The sequence below is a fragment of the Sturnira hondurensis genome, unplaced genomic scaffold, assembly GCF_014824575.4.
Source record: "Sturnira hondurensis isolate 20B ecotype Veracruz unplaced genomic scaffold, ASM1482457v3 Scaffold0000460, whole genome shotgun sequence".
Lineage (NCBI taxonomy): Eukaryota > Metazoa > Chordata > Mammalia > Chiroptera > Phyllostomidae > Sturnira > Sturnira hondurensis.
In genome coordinates this window covers 1,672,017-1,686,072 of record NW_028073091.1, presented here as the reverse complement: position 1 = coordinate 1,686,072, position 14,056 = coordinate 1,672,017, and the positions used below count along the sequence as shown (strand labels likewise).

At 39.3% G+C, this 14,056-nt stretch overlaps 1 protein-coding gene across 1 annotated transcript in view; it reads left to right on the top strand.

Moving 5' to 3' along the window:
* The window catches only part of SPTLC1 (serine palmitoyltransferase long chain base subunit 1), a 58,541-nt gene that overhangs the window by 25,284 nt on the left and 19,201 nt on the right, over positions 1–14,056 (top strand). Inside the window, exon 3 of the mRNA XM_037041317.1 lies at positions 4,599–4,688. Within this exon, the coding sequence (XP_036897212.1) occupies positions 4,599–4,688 (90 nt within the window). The remainder of the gene's footprint in view (positions 1–4,598; positions 4,689–14,056) is intronic.

The following is a 14,056-nucleotide window of genomic DNA, read 5'->3' as shown; positions in this document are numbered from 1 at the left end:
ATTAGAAGTTTTTGTCTATGCAGTGGGGGAACTAATAGTATTAATCAGTGTCAACACTGATATGTGTGATGAGAAAGAGAGCCCTCCTATAATTCTGGGAAGAGTTTCAATTGAAACAGCCTTTCTGGAGTGTAAGTGAGCAGTTATATTCCAGTATTCTTAAATATCCATATCTTTCAAACTTGTATCTAAGAATGCTATCTTTAGAAGTTAATCCGAAGTGTTGTCAGACTTCTGGCCAAGATGGAGACACACTATGCCTTCTTGCACAATCAAAAGAAGGACAACAAATTTAAAAACAGAAAACAATCAGAACTGATAGAAAATCAAACTGTATGGAAGGGTAGCAATCAAGGAGTTGAAGAAACATTCATCCAGACCAGTAGGAGGGGCAGAGATGGGCAACTGGCTGGAGAGGACTCATGGCAAGGTCGCAGCTGGCAGACTAGGTGAGGCGGTGGCTGACAGACTGAGGGTCCCACATTCAAGTGCAGATAAAATGGGAAGAATAACTGGGGAGCAAGATAGACCTTGCAATACAGGTGCCAGTACAGGGAAATAAAGCCTCAAAGCCTCTGACTGGAAAATCCTGTGGAGGTTGAGGCAGCAGTGGGAGAAACTCCCAGCCTCACAAGAGAGTTCCCTGGAGAGACCCATAGGGTCCTAGAACATACACAAACCCGCCCACCCGGGAATCGGGCCCAGAAGGGCCTAATTTGATTGTGGGTAGTAGAGGAAGTGACTCAAAACCAGCAGAGACTGGAGCAAGCACCATTGTTCCCTCTCAGATCCCTTCCCCACATACAGTGTCACAACGCAGCAACGTGGGTTGCCCAGCCCTGATGAACACCTAAGGCTCCGCCCACAACTATGTAAGTGAGACAATACTTATAGTATTGCAATAAGCTTCCAATACTGTATTAAATAGAAGTGGTGAAAGTGGACAACCTTGTCTTGTTCCTCCACCCTCAACTGTGTAACTATAAACAGTGGCCTGGAGCACATCTAGCATTAAATAGTGAGAGTCCATGCATATCCATCACACACTAAAATTTATCACAGAATGTATATATTCATTAAGAGCTGCTTTTAGACTATCACCAAAGATAACAAAATCTTAAAGGAATAATGCAAATTATCCGGAAAAACAAAAACTGGCACAAAATTAAGGAACATACACTTTTATCACTGCCCCTATGTACTGAAAAAGCCTGCTTCAAAGTGGTATTGAGAGGAAGGCTGTGCTCACCAGCTTTCTAGTACAGTCACCACAATATTTTTCTTGCAGAAGCATAGGCTAGAACAACATTTTTCATCCATGTCATCACAAGAAAACCACCGATAATTCTAACAACGATGCTCTCAACACATTTCCTCTGCTATACTCTAATTGAACATGGAGGAACGAGCGCCACTCCCCAGTGGGAAGAAAAAGTGTAAATGGCTGCAAGATCGCAGGAAACCAAGTCTGGGTGTTGCTTCTCACAGGTAGCAGCCACTCAGAGCTGCAGCATGAAGGTGGGGTGGGGAGAAATGAGTGTCACTTCATTCAGAAATCCATAAATTAAGATCTGCTGTCCACTTACTTGCTACATGATTTAGTCTGATATAAATTAATCTATTTTGAATGATAGCCATTTGCAATAACCTTTGTCTCATTTGCACTGAGACAAAAAAAATGGCCCAAATGAAAGCACACATCAAAGCTCAAAAAAAAAAAAACCAACTAAATGACAAAGAGGTAGCCAACGTATCAGATGCACAGTTCAAAACACAGGTAATCAGGATGCTCATAGAATTGATTGAATGTGGTTACAAATAAGAGGAAAAAATGAAGGCTATGAAAAGTGAAATAAAGGAAAACGTACAGGGAACCTAAGTGACAGGAAGGAAACCAACAATTTCCTGACAGGACTGAAATTAATGGTTCGGAGCAGAATGAGGAAAGAAACATTCAACCAGAACAGAATGAAGAAACAAAAATTCAAAAAAATGAGGAGAGGCTGAGGATCCTCCAGGACATCTTTAAATGTTCCAACATCCAAATCGTAGGGGTACCAGAAGGAGAACAGCAGCAGCAAGAAATTGAAAACTTATTTGAAAATTTAATAAAGGAGAACTTTCCCAATCTGGCAAAGGAAGTAGATTTCCAGGAAGTCCAGGAAGCTCAGAGAGTCCCAAAGAAGTTAGACCCAAGGAGGAACACACCAAGGCACATCATAATTACATTAACCAAGATTAAAAATGGGAGAATCTTAAAAGAAGCAAGAAAAAAGGAGAGAGTTACCTACAGAGGAGTTCCTATTAGGCAATCAACTGATTTCTCAAAAGAAACCTTGCAGGCAAGAAGGGAAAGAAGTATTCCAAGTCATAAAAGGCAAGAACCTTCATCCAACATGACTATCCAGCAAAGCTATCCTTTAGAATGGAAGAGCAAATAAAGTGCTTCCCAGATAAGATCAAGTTAAAGGATTCATCATCCCCCAGCCCTTATTTTATGAAATGTTAATGGGACTTATCTAAGAAAAAGAAGATAAAAAAACAGGTACAGTAAAATGACAACAAGCTCACAGCTATTAACAGCCAAATCTAAAAACTAAACAACTAGAACAGGAACAGAATCACAGAAATGGAGATCACATGGAAGGTTTATCAGTGGTGAGATGGGGTGGGGGGGGAGAATGGAGGGAAAGGTACAGGGAATAAGAAGCATAAATGGTAGGTACAGGATGGACAAGGGGAGGTTAAGGATAGTATGGGAAATGGAGTAGCTAAATAACTTATAGGTACAACCCATGGACATGAACTAAAGCGGGGAAATGCAGGTTGGATGGGGAGTTCAGGGCTGAGGGGAATAAAGGGGGAAAATGGGACAACTGTGATAGCATAATCAATAAAATATATATTTTTAAAAGTGCTGTCAAAGATTGAAAGATATTTATTTACAATACAATGTAAGAAAGCAAAATGAGGGGAACAACCTAAATGGAACATTGGGAGAATCATTAATTTGTGGTAAACCCACAAGATGGAATATTATTTCTCCTCTCAGGTGTTTTAAATAATATAGAAAAGTTTGTAATATAATATTTTTAAAGTCTATTACTGAAACTTTGCAGTAAAATTCTGATTTTAACAAAGTAATTTTTAAGGATGTTTTTTACTAAGAAGGACAAAAGTTATCCATGTGTAGTGTGACAAGCTAATTTATTTTTGTACTTTTCCATTTCTCAAGAATTCTACATTGAGTGTTTTAAAATCCTCAATAAAATACTTCATTTTTTAAAAAGATTTTATTTATTTATCTTTACAGGGGATGGGAAGGAGAGAGGGAGAGAAATATCAATGTATGGTCTCCTCTCTTGTGTCCCCTGCTGGGAACTGGCCTGCAACCCAGGCATGTGCCCTGACTGGGAATCGAACCACGGTTGTTTGGTTCCCAGGCCCGTCCTCAATCCACTGAGCTCCACCAGCCAGGGCCAAAATACTTCATTTTTAAATGGCAGAGAGGGACTGGATGCCCCATTTCTTGGACCCCCAGCAGATCCCTGGTCTTTGGGTATGTGTGCAGAGTGGAGATGATCAAGCACACTCAGTGGGGGATACTTTTGCATGCTTAAACAGACAAATTTCTGAGTGTTCTAGCCATGGATTTTAAAATACCCCTTAAAGCATAGCTCTTATATTGAGTTTCTAGTTGTCCATCAGACAGAAGCTTAGAGGCAAGAAACCTTAGGAAGGAGGGGTGGTAAACTGTGTGCAGATCTCAGTTTTTTACAGCCCAGGACACCTGAAACATCCACACAGTCAGCAGTGGGACTTGGAATCACTGGGGTGTGGGGAAGGTGTGTGTTGTCTGAAAAAGTCCCTCTATACCACTGACTTCCAATATTACCAGTTAAGGTCATTGTCAAGTTTTACATGGCCCCATAGTCAGGAGTAAGGAAGGAGAAGGTTTTATCTCTTTTTTTGTAAACAAAGTAAATAAAGCAGGGTTCGTCTGTTTTGAAACTTTTTATTATAGAAAATTCCAGGCACATTCAAAGGAAACGTAGTACAATGAAGTCCCTGTACTCTTCTCCTAGCTTGTTATCAACATTCTGCCATTCTTGTATTATCTGAACCTCCACCTAACTCAGCATTACATCTCAATGATGATGATGATGGTGATTGATTTTAGGTACAATAAATTACAGACACTAAAATGCATAAATCCTAACCATACAATTTGTACCAATGATTAGACTCATGTAACCCAGGTATCATGGCCCCAAGCATTCTCTCATCCCTGAAAGTTCCGTGGGTCCTTTCCCACTCATTCTAGGTTCAAAGGGTTTTTTTATACATGTGATAATAGTCTTAGAATGCCTAAGCTGTGTGTGTGTGTGTGTGTGTGTGTGTGTGTGGTCTCCTAGTTGATGAGTGAACTGAAAAACATGCATTCGAGGAGAAAGCACAACTCTTTCTTTCATAATAGCATGATCTCAAACCTGGGCTTGAAATTCATCTATACAATCTAGTTATTTAGTTATTCATTTGATGAATAAATCTTTGGAGTCCCTAAATGATCAGGGTTTGTTTATTTTTTTCTTTTAAAGAATCCTCGCAAGGCTCGTGTAACTCGGCGTTTCATTATAGTCGAAGGGTTGTATATGAATACTGGAACTATTTGTCCTCTTCCGGAACTGGTAAGCAACCACGATTGTTTATTATTTTAGTATTCAGATTATTTGGCAGTTTGCCTTTTGTTTGTGAACACTTTTAATGTATATCATCTAAATTGCTTTGCACACTAGGTATCATGTGCACATTCTAATCATACCAGGGAAGTAGATTAACATTAAATGCCTACTCTGATCTTTAAAGAGTAATCAAAACTCAACTTTTTAAAACCAACTTCATTGAGACAGAGTTCCTTCTTGCCCCTTTGTGGTCAGTACCCCAAAACCTGGCCCAAGGCCACCACTGATCTACTTTTTGTTCCAATAGTTTTGCTTTTGTACAATTTTATATAATAAAATTATACAATAGGTATTTTGTGAAACTTAGCTTTTTTTTTTTTAGATTTTATTTATTTATTTATCTTTAGAGGGGAAGGAGAGAGGGAGAGAAATATCAATGTATGGTTGCCTTTTGTGCGTCCCCTGCTGGGAGTTGGCCTGCAGAGAACTGGACTACAACCCAGGCATGTGCCCTGACTGGGAATTCGAACCGTGATCCTCTGGTTCGCAGGCCCGCGCTCAATCCACTGAGCTACACCAGCCAGGGCCTGAAACTTAGCTTTTTAACAGAGAAAAGCAACATACACTATTTAGAAACCATGACATGAATTTTTTTTTAATTGAGGTGAAATTTACATAACAAAATTACCTATTTTAAAGTATATAGTTTAGTGGCATTTAGTACATGCTCATTGTTGTACAACCATCAACTGTTTCTAAAGTCTTTTCATCACTTCAAAGAATACCCCTGAACGCAGTAAGCAGTCACTCCCCATTTTCCCTTTCCCTTAGTCCTGAACAACACCAGTCTGCTTTCTCTCTATGTGGATTTACCTATTCTGGTTATTTCTGTAAAGGGAATCATGCTAATAAGTATCATATACAATAGTTTCCCCTTATCCATGGGAGACACATTCCAACATCCCAGTGGATGCTCGAAACTGCAGGTAGTTTCAAAACCTATTATTATACAATGTTCTCCCTATAAATATATACGTAAAATAAAAAATAAAGTGTACATTAGGTACAGTGAAAGATTAACAATAACTAAAATAGAACCTTTACAGCAATACACTGTAATAAAAGATAGATGATAGTGATCCCTTGTTTCACGGGATCCCTTGCTGAAGTCTTCATATATGTTGAGTGCTTTCTGGTGCAGCGTGTTGGCATTAACTGGAACAAATTTTCTGTTTATGTCTTCTACTCACAAACTTAATGTCTTTTCCATCTTTTTTTTCTTTTTTTCTTTTTACTTTTATTTAATTCTTGTTCAAGTACAGTTTTCTGTCTTATATTCCAAGCCCTGCCCCACCACAGTGCTCCCCACCTCCCTCCCATTTCCACCCCCCACCCTTAGTTATTGTCCATGTGTCCTTTATACTTGTTCATGTGAGTCCATCCCCTTTTCCCCTGTGATATTCTCCCCTATCCCATCTGGACCCTGTCAGCCTGTTCCATATTTGAGTGTCTTTGGTCATATTTTGCTTGCCTGTTTGTTTTGTTGTTTAGATTCCTGTTAACGGTGATATCATATGGTATTTGTCTTTCACCGCCTGGCTTACTTCGCTCAGCATAATGCTTTCCAGTTCCATCCATGATGTTGCAAAGGGTAGTACTTCCTTCTTCCTTTCTGCAGCATAGAATTCCACTGTGTAAATGTTCCATAGCTTTTTGATCCAGTCATTTACCGATGGGCATCTCGGTTGCTTCCACCTCTTGGCTATCATGAATTGTGCTGCTGTGAACATCGGGGTGCATAGGTTCTTTTGGATTGGTGTTTCAGGGTTCTTAGGATATACTCCTAACAGTGAAATTGCTGGGTCAAAGGGCACGTTCATGTTTAGTTTTCTGAGAAAATTCCATACTGTTTCCATACTGGTGGTACCAGTCTGCAGTCCCACCAACAGTGAACTAGGGTCCCCTTTCCCCCACAACCTCTCCAGGACTTGTTGTTTGTTTCTTTGTTTATGATAGCCATTCTGACTGGTGTAAAGTGGTATCTCGTTGTGGTTTTAATTTGCATCTCTCTGATAGCTAGCAATATTGAGCATCTTTTCATGTGTCTCTGGATTCTCTGCATGTCCTCCTTGGAGAAGTGTCTGTTCAAGTCCTTTGCCCATTTTTTAATTGGGTTGCTTGGCTTCTTTAAGTGGAGTCGAGTGAGTTCTTTGTATATTTTGGAGATTAAACCTTTGTCTGAGGTATCATTGGCAAATATGTTTTCCCAAACACTTGCTTCTCTTTTTATCTTGGTACTGTTTTCCGTACCCATGCAGAAACTTTTAAGTTTCATGAGCTCCCATTTGTTTATTCTTTCCTTTATGTCCCTTGCTTTAGGGACATAAAGGGACATATCAGTAAAAATATCGCTGCGTGGAGTATTGAGATTTCCCTGCCAATATTCTCCTCTAGGGCTTTCATGGTTTCACAGCTTATATTTAAGTCTTTTATCCACCCTGAATTTATTTTGGTGTATGGTGTAAGTTGTTGCTCGAGTTTCTTTTTTTTTTCCATGTAGCTGTCCAGTTCTCCCAACACCATTTGTTGAAAAGGCTATCTTTACTCCATTTTATGTTACTGCCCCCTTTGTGGAATATTAATTGACTGTAGAGAGTTGCGTTTATTTTTGGGCTCTCTGTACTATTCCATTGGCCTATGTGCCTGTTTTTATGCCAGTACCAGGCTGTTTTGATTACAGTGGCCTTGTACTACAGTTTGATATCAGGAATTGTGATATCGCCTACTTTGTTCTTCTTTCTCAAAATTGCAGCTGTTATTTGGGGTCTTTTATGGTTCCATATACATTTTTGAAGTGTTTGTTCTATATCTGTGAAATACGCCATTGGTACTTCAATAGGTATTGCATTGTATCTGTAAATTGCTTTAGGTAGTATGGACATTTTGATGATGTTAATTCTTCCAGTCCATGAGCATGGTATATGTTTCCATTTATTTGTGTCTTCCTTGATTTCTTTTTTCAGTGTTGTGTAGTTTTCTGCATACAGGTCTTTTACCTCCTTGATTAGGTTTATTCCCAGATATTTTATTTTTGTTTTTCCTATATCGAATGAGAATTTTTTCTTGATTTCTCCTTCTGGTGTTTCATTATTGGTATGCAAAAAGGCCTTTGATTTCTGGATATTGACTTTGTAACCCACTGTATTGCCAAATTCATTTATTAGTTGGAGCAGATTTTTGGTAGAGGCTATAGGATTTTCCATGTACACTATCATGTCATCTGCAAACAATGCCAGTTTTGTTTCCTCCTTTCCGATTTGGATGTCTTTTATTTCCTTTTCTTGTCTGATCGCTGTGGCTAGATCTGCTAATACTATATTGAATAGAAGTGGTGAAAGTGGACAACCTTGTCTTGTTCCTGATCTTAGTGAAAAGATTTTAATTTTTGCCTATTGAGTATATTGTTGGCTGTAGGTCTTTCATATATGGCCTTTATTATATTGGGGAATGCTCCCTCTATTCCCATTTTTCTGAGTACCTTTATCACAAATGGGTGTTGTACCTTATCAAAAGCTTTTCCCATGTCTATTGATATGATCATATGGTTTTTGTCTTTGCTTTTGTTTATGTGCTGTATTACATTTACTGATTAACGAATATTGAACCATCCTTGCATCCCTGGAATGAATCCCACTTGGTCGAGGTGTATGATCTTTTTGATGTATTGTTGGATGCGATTTACCAATATTTTATTGAGGATTTTAGCATCTATGTTCATCAGTGATATTGGCCTGAAGTTTTCTTTCTTTGTTGTGTCTTTATCTGGTTTTGGAATTAGGATGATGCTGGCTTCATAAAGAGTTTGGGAGTCTTCCATCATTTTGAATTTTTTGGAATAGTCTGTGAAGAATAGGGATTAGCTCTTCCTTAAATGCTTTGCAGAATTCTCCTGTGAAACCATCTGGACCAGGGCTTTTGTGTGATGGGAGTTTTTTGATTACTGCTTCAATTTCATCTGCTCTTATTGGCTTGTTTAGGTTTTCTGCTTCTTTTTCATAGACTTTTGGAAGATTATATTTTTCTAGAAATTTTTCCATTTCACCTAGGTTTTCAAATTTCTTGTCATACTGTTCTGCATAGTAATTTCTTACAATCCCTTCTGTTTCCCTGGTATCAGTTGTAATCTCCCTTTTTTCATTTCTGATTGTGTTTATTTGGGTCCTCTCTCTTCTTGATCAGCCTAACTTAAAGGTTTGTCTGTTTTGTTTATCTTTTCAAAAAAACAGATCTTAGATTCATTGATCCTTAGAATTGTGCTTTTAGTGTCTATGTCATTTAATTCTGCTCTGATCTTGATTATTTCGTTCCTTCTACTTGCTCTGGGCTGACTTTGTTGTTGTTCCTCGACTTCTTGCAGGCATCGGGCTAGGCTGTTTGTTTGAAATGTTTCTATCTTCTTTAGATAGGCCTGTATTGCTATGAACTTCCCTCTCAGGAGTGCCTTCACTGTGTCTCATAAATTTTGGGTTGTTGTGAGATCATTTTCATTTGTTTCCAGAAGCTTTTTGATTTCTTCCCTAATTTCAATCTTGATCTATTCGTTCTTTAATAGCTTACCAGTCAGTCTCGATGCTTTTGGGTGTTTTGGGTTTTTTCCTGTGGGGTTGGTTTCTAATTTCAGTCCCCTGTGGTCAGAGAAAATGCTTGGTATGATTTCTATTTTCCTAAATTTGTTGAGACTCATTTTGTGTCCTATCATGTAGTCTTTGAAAATGTTCCATGTGCAGTTGAAAAGAATGTATATTTAGCTTCTTTGGGATGGAGGGCTATATATATATATCAGTTAGGTCCATTTCATCTGGGGTGTCGTTTATTGTTGCAATGCCTTTGTTGATACTTTGTTTGGAAGATCTGTCCATTTTTGACAGTGGGGTGTTAAAATCCCCTATTATATTTGTGTTGCTGTCAATATCTTTCTTGAGGTCCTCTAGGATTTTCTTTGTATATTTGGGTGCTCCCATGTTGGGTGCATATATATTTATGATGTTAATGTCTTCTTGGTGGATTCTTCCCTTGAGTATTATGAAGTGACCTTCTGGGTCTCTCTTTATAGCCCTTTTTTTTGAAGTCTATTTTGTCTGATATGAGGATTGATACCCTGGCTTTTTTTTCTTGTCTATTTTCTTGGAAAATTTGTTTCCATCCTTTCACTTTCAGTCTGTGGTGGTCTTTTGACCTGAGGTGGGTCTCTTGTAGGTAGCATAGGTGTGGGTCATGCTTTCTTATCCATTCAGCTATGCTATGTCTTTTAATTGGTGCATTTAGTCCATTTACATTTAAGGTTATTATTGAAAGGTACTTATTCATTGCCATTTATGTACCTTTGTTCCTCTCCGTCTCTCTCTTTTCCTTCCTTTCCTTAAAGCACCCCTTTGGGTTATTCTTGTAGGGCTGGTTTGGTGGAGGCCTATTCTTTTAGACTTCCTTTGTCTCGGAAGATCTTTATTTGGCCTTCTATCTTGATTGAGAGCCTTGCTAGGTAAAGTAGCCTTGGTTGTAGGCCTCTGTTTCTCGTTACTTGGAATATTTCTTGCCATTCTCTTCTTGCTTGGAATGTTTCCATTTAGAAGTCATTAGCCAGCCTGATTTGGACTCCCTTGTATGTACTTCCTTTTTCTCCCTCGCTACCTTTATAATTCTCTCTTTGTCTTGGAGTTTTGCCATTTTAATGATGATGTGTCTTGCAGTAGGCCTCTTTGGCTTCCACTTGATTGGGACTCTGTGATTCCTGGATTTGTGTGACTTCATCTCTCCTCTACTTAGGAAAATTTTTCGTTATTAATCTTTCAAGTAGATTTTCTGTCCTTTGTTCTTCTTCTCCTTCTGGTATTCCTGTTATTCAGATATTATTACATTTGATATTGTCTTGCATTTCTCTTAAACTATCCTCATTCTTTCTGATTCTCTTTTCCATTATTTGCTCTACCTGGAAGATTCTTTCTACCGTGTCCTCTAGGTCACTTATGCGGTCTTCTACCTCTTTGATGCTACTTTTCATACCTTCTACTGTGTTCTTCAGTTCAGAAATTGTATTCTTCATTTCCTCTTGGCCTTTGCTGATGGTTTCTATTTCCTTTTTCATTTTGGTATAGTTTGCAGAGAGTTCATTATAGCTCCCCTGTAGTTTCTGGTAGCTTGTTGTAAGCTCTTTGAATTTCCTGATAACCAGTGCTTTGAATTCAGTATCTGATAGTTGACTTACCTCTATTTCATCTAACATTCTTTCTGATACTTTCTCCTTTTTTTTCATTTGGGGATTGTTTCTTTGTCTTTCCATTGTTCGTGATGCTCTTCTTGTTGGCCTCAGCTTCTTAAATTGATCTCTTCTGGTTCCCTGGGTTTATGGTGTGAACCTCTGTGGTAGGGTACCTGTGAAATTCAGTGGTGCAGGCTCCTGCAGGTATCTTGGTGTTCTCCGCTTCCAGCTATTCCTCTTGTTGGTTTCTAGCTGGTCAAACCTTTTATTCTGATCTCACTAGCTGCAGCAGCCTTTGGGGCTATTAGTGTGGCCTTTCTTGCTTCTTGTTTAACTCAACTGGTCTCACCAGTGCCCTCTCAAGATCCAGACTGGCGCCACTCTCCAGCACCCAACTGAGAGCAGATTTTTCCCCAGGCTTCCCAGTCCTGGCCTGGCGTGAGGGCGCGTGCTCCCAGCCAGGCTTTCCTGGTCTCGCAGGCTTGGTCTTTGACCTTTCCCAGTGCTGTGGCAGAACATACAGGGCAAGTCACAATTCTCCCTAGCCGGCAACTCCGGCCTGATTCTAGGTGCTTCTCAGTCTGCACCCGGCTGGGTAGGGAGGTAGCTGATGACTGGCTTTCTTCCAGGGGCTTTGCTAGCATCCTGAACCTCCCAGAGTGTGTGGCAGACCAGGCTCTGATCCCGCGCTACAGGGATCGCAGGGGCGACTCTCAGTTCTCCCAAACCGGCAACTGCAGCCTGGCTCCACGGGTCATCAGAGCTCTCTGGTTTGCTTCCCAATGCCCACTCCTGTCTCTGCCACTACAGGCAAACCGATCTCTCCTGGTGTTTTCCAATCTGCGCCCTTCCAGATAGGGAGGGTGCTGGAGACTACTTCTCTCCCAGGGTCATTGTGCCCACCCTCAGCTCTCAGAGACCAAGGTGACTCGGCCAGGGCTCTGGCCCGGTCTGGCGGAGGGCCTGATGCCTCCTCGCTTTTCCCTCATACATTGTTGATCTGCGTTTGTCTCCTCCCCCCAACCTCTGGTCATTCAGTGTCCGCTACACTTTCTGGAGTCCTACCTTCCTATATGCTGGGTCCCAGTTGGCTATCTGCTGCGCTCCTCAGAAGAGCAGCCTGGTTTTTCTCCAGCGCATGGAGGGAAACGAAATCCTTTGTCCTACTCCGCCGCCATCTGCCCACAATCCCCCCCGTGTTTTCCATCTTGCAGTGCACTCATGTACTGTGACCATAATGTTTGTAGTTTGAGGTAAAACAGCAGAGCTAGCACAACTTTTTTTTTCCTTCACAGTTTCACTGATAAAAGATTCATTCTTACCATAGAACTTAGCAACCTAGGCACTATTTTGTTTTTTTTCTCAACTCAAGAACTTTCACCTTTTGTTTTAAAGGAAGCACTCAGTGGCTTCTCTTTGGCTTATCTAAATTCTACATCGCCACTCTTGCACTTTGGGGTCATTACTAACTAAAATAATGGTTAGTTGAGCACAGTCACTTGCAATACCTCAACAGTACATATGATAACCGAGACAGCTACTAAGTGTTTGTATACTGCATGGATGCACTAGAGGAAGGATGGGTCACGTCCTGGGCAGGGAGGAGGGGGAAGAACACACTATTATATATCACGCTATTCAGAAAAGCACATTGTTTAAAGCTAATAAATTGCTTATTGAGTATTTCTGGAATTTTCCAGTTAACATACTGAGACCAAATTTGTGAATAAGGAAAACTGCAGAATGTGAACTAAAGCTAAGGGGAAACTACTACAATACATAACCTTTTGCGCCTGGCTTCACTCACTTAGCTTATAGTTCTAGCTTATAACATGAATCAGTACTTTATTCCCTTTGAATGTTAAAGTAAGATTATATTTTTTTTCATGTGCTGATGAATATTTGGGTTGTTTTTACCTTTTGGCTATTATGAATAGTGCTGCTCTGAACATTTGTGTACGAATATTTGTTTGAATCCCTGTTTTCAGTTTCTCTGTGTATATATCTAGCAGTGTAATTGCTAGCTCATATTGTAGTTTTATGTTTAACTTACTGAGGAACACCATACTGTTTTCCACAGTTTTTGTGCCTTTCTGTTAGTATGTTATATTATATTGGTTGCTTTTCCTCTTGAACCATCCTTGCATTTGACCATTGAAATCTGAATCTACGAGTCCATCCATCAAGTAAGGATTTAAAATAAGGGTTTTATATTTTATTTTAAAAGTTTTTCACTGTGTTTTGAGAAATTACATATACATTCTAAATATCTGTGGAAAAGATATATGTGTTTTTCTCCCCCTGTTTTCATGAGTGTCAAAGGCTGATAGAAAAACAAGGGCAGGTAGTGAGTGGGTCAGAAGATGGTAGAACAGCATTTTATAGGGGTACAACAGTAGGGCAGTACCATTGGACAAGTATACCATCAAGCAATGAAACAGCACCTTAAGTGTAGGGACAGGTCAGGTATATGGAAGTATTGAGTATGGAGGGTACAAAATAGGGTTTGGTTGTGTGGGGGGTTTCTCTTTTCTTTCATTGATCTGTCTATTTACATACCAGTTTGTCATATTATTATTAAATATATTCTAAAACATAATTTTTAGAAACTATTTCATTCATATTAATGAATGGAAAAGAGTCAGTGTTGAAAGGTGTGATTCTCCCTAAATAAGTTTATTCATTTTTAATTAAAACCCAGCAAAAAGCTCTGTGCCACTGTGCCAGATTTGATGCTGATTAGCAAGATTAGCCCATAAAATCTTGATGATTAAAAGATAAATTACCTGAGACTTGTGCTACTGGACATCAAACTACCTGAAACGTTTTGTGCACTATTTCTATAATTTCAGTGGGAAAAGATCTTAAAATTAAACCTTTAGTAATTAAGATGCTTGACACAAGAAAAGATACATGAGTCATGGGAATATTTGCGAGATCAACTTCTTGTATCATATGTATAAAATTTAGAGGTTGATAATCATTGTGTTTTAAGTCCGTTGTGAAACTGATCACATGCGTATCATATGGCATAATTCAACATTAGGGGAAAAACCTATACACAATCACATGTATGTTCAACCTCCCAGTGTGTAAACAAAAATATAAATTACATGGA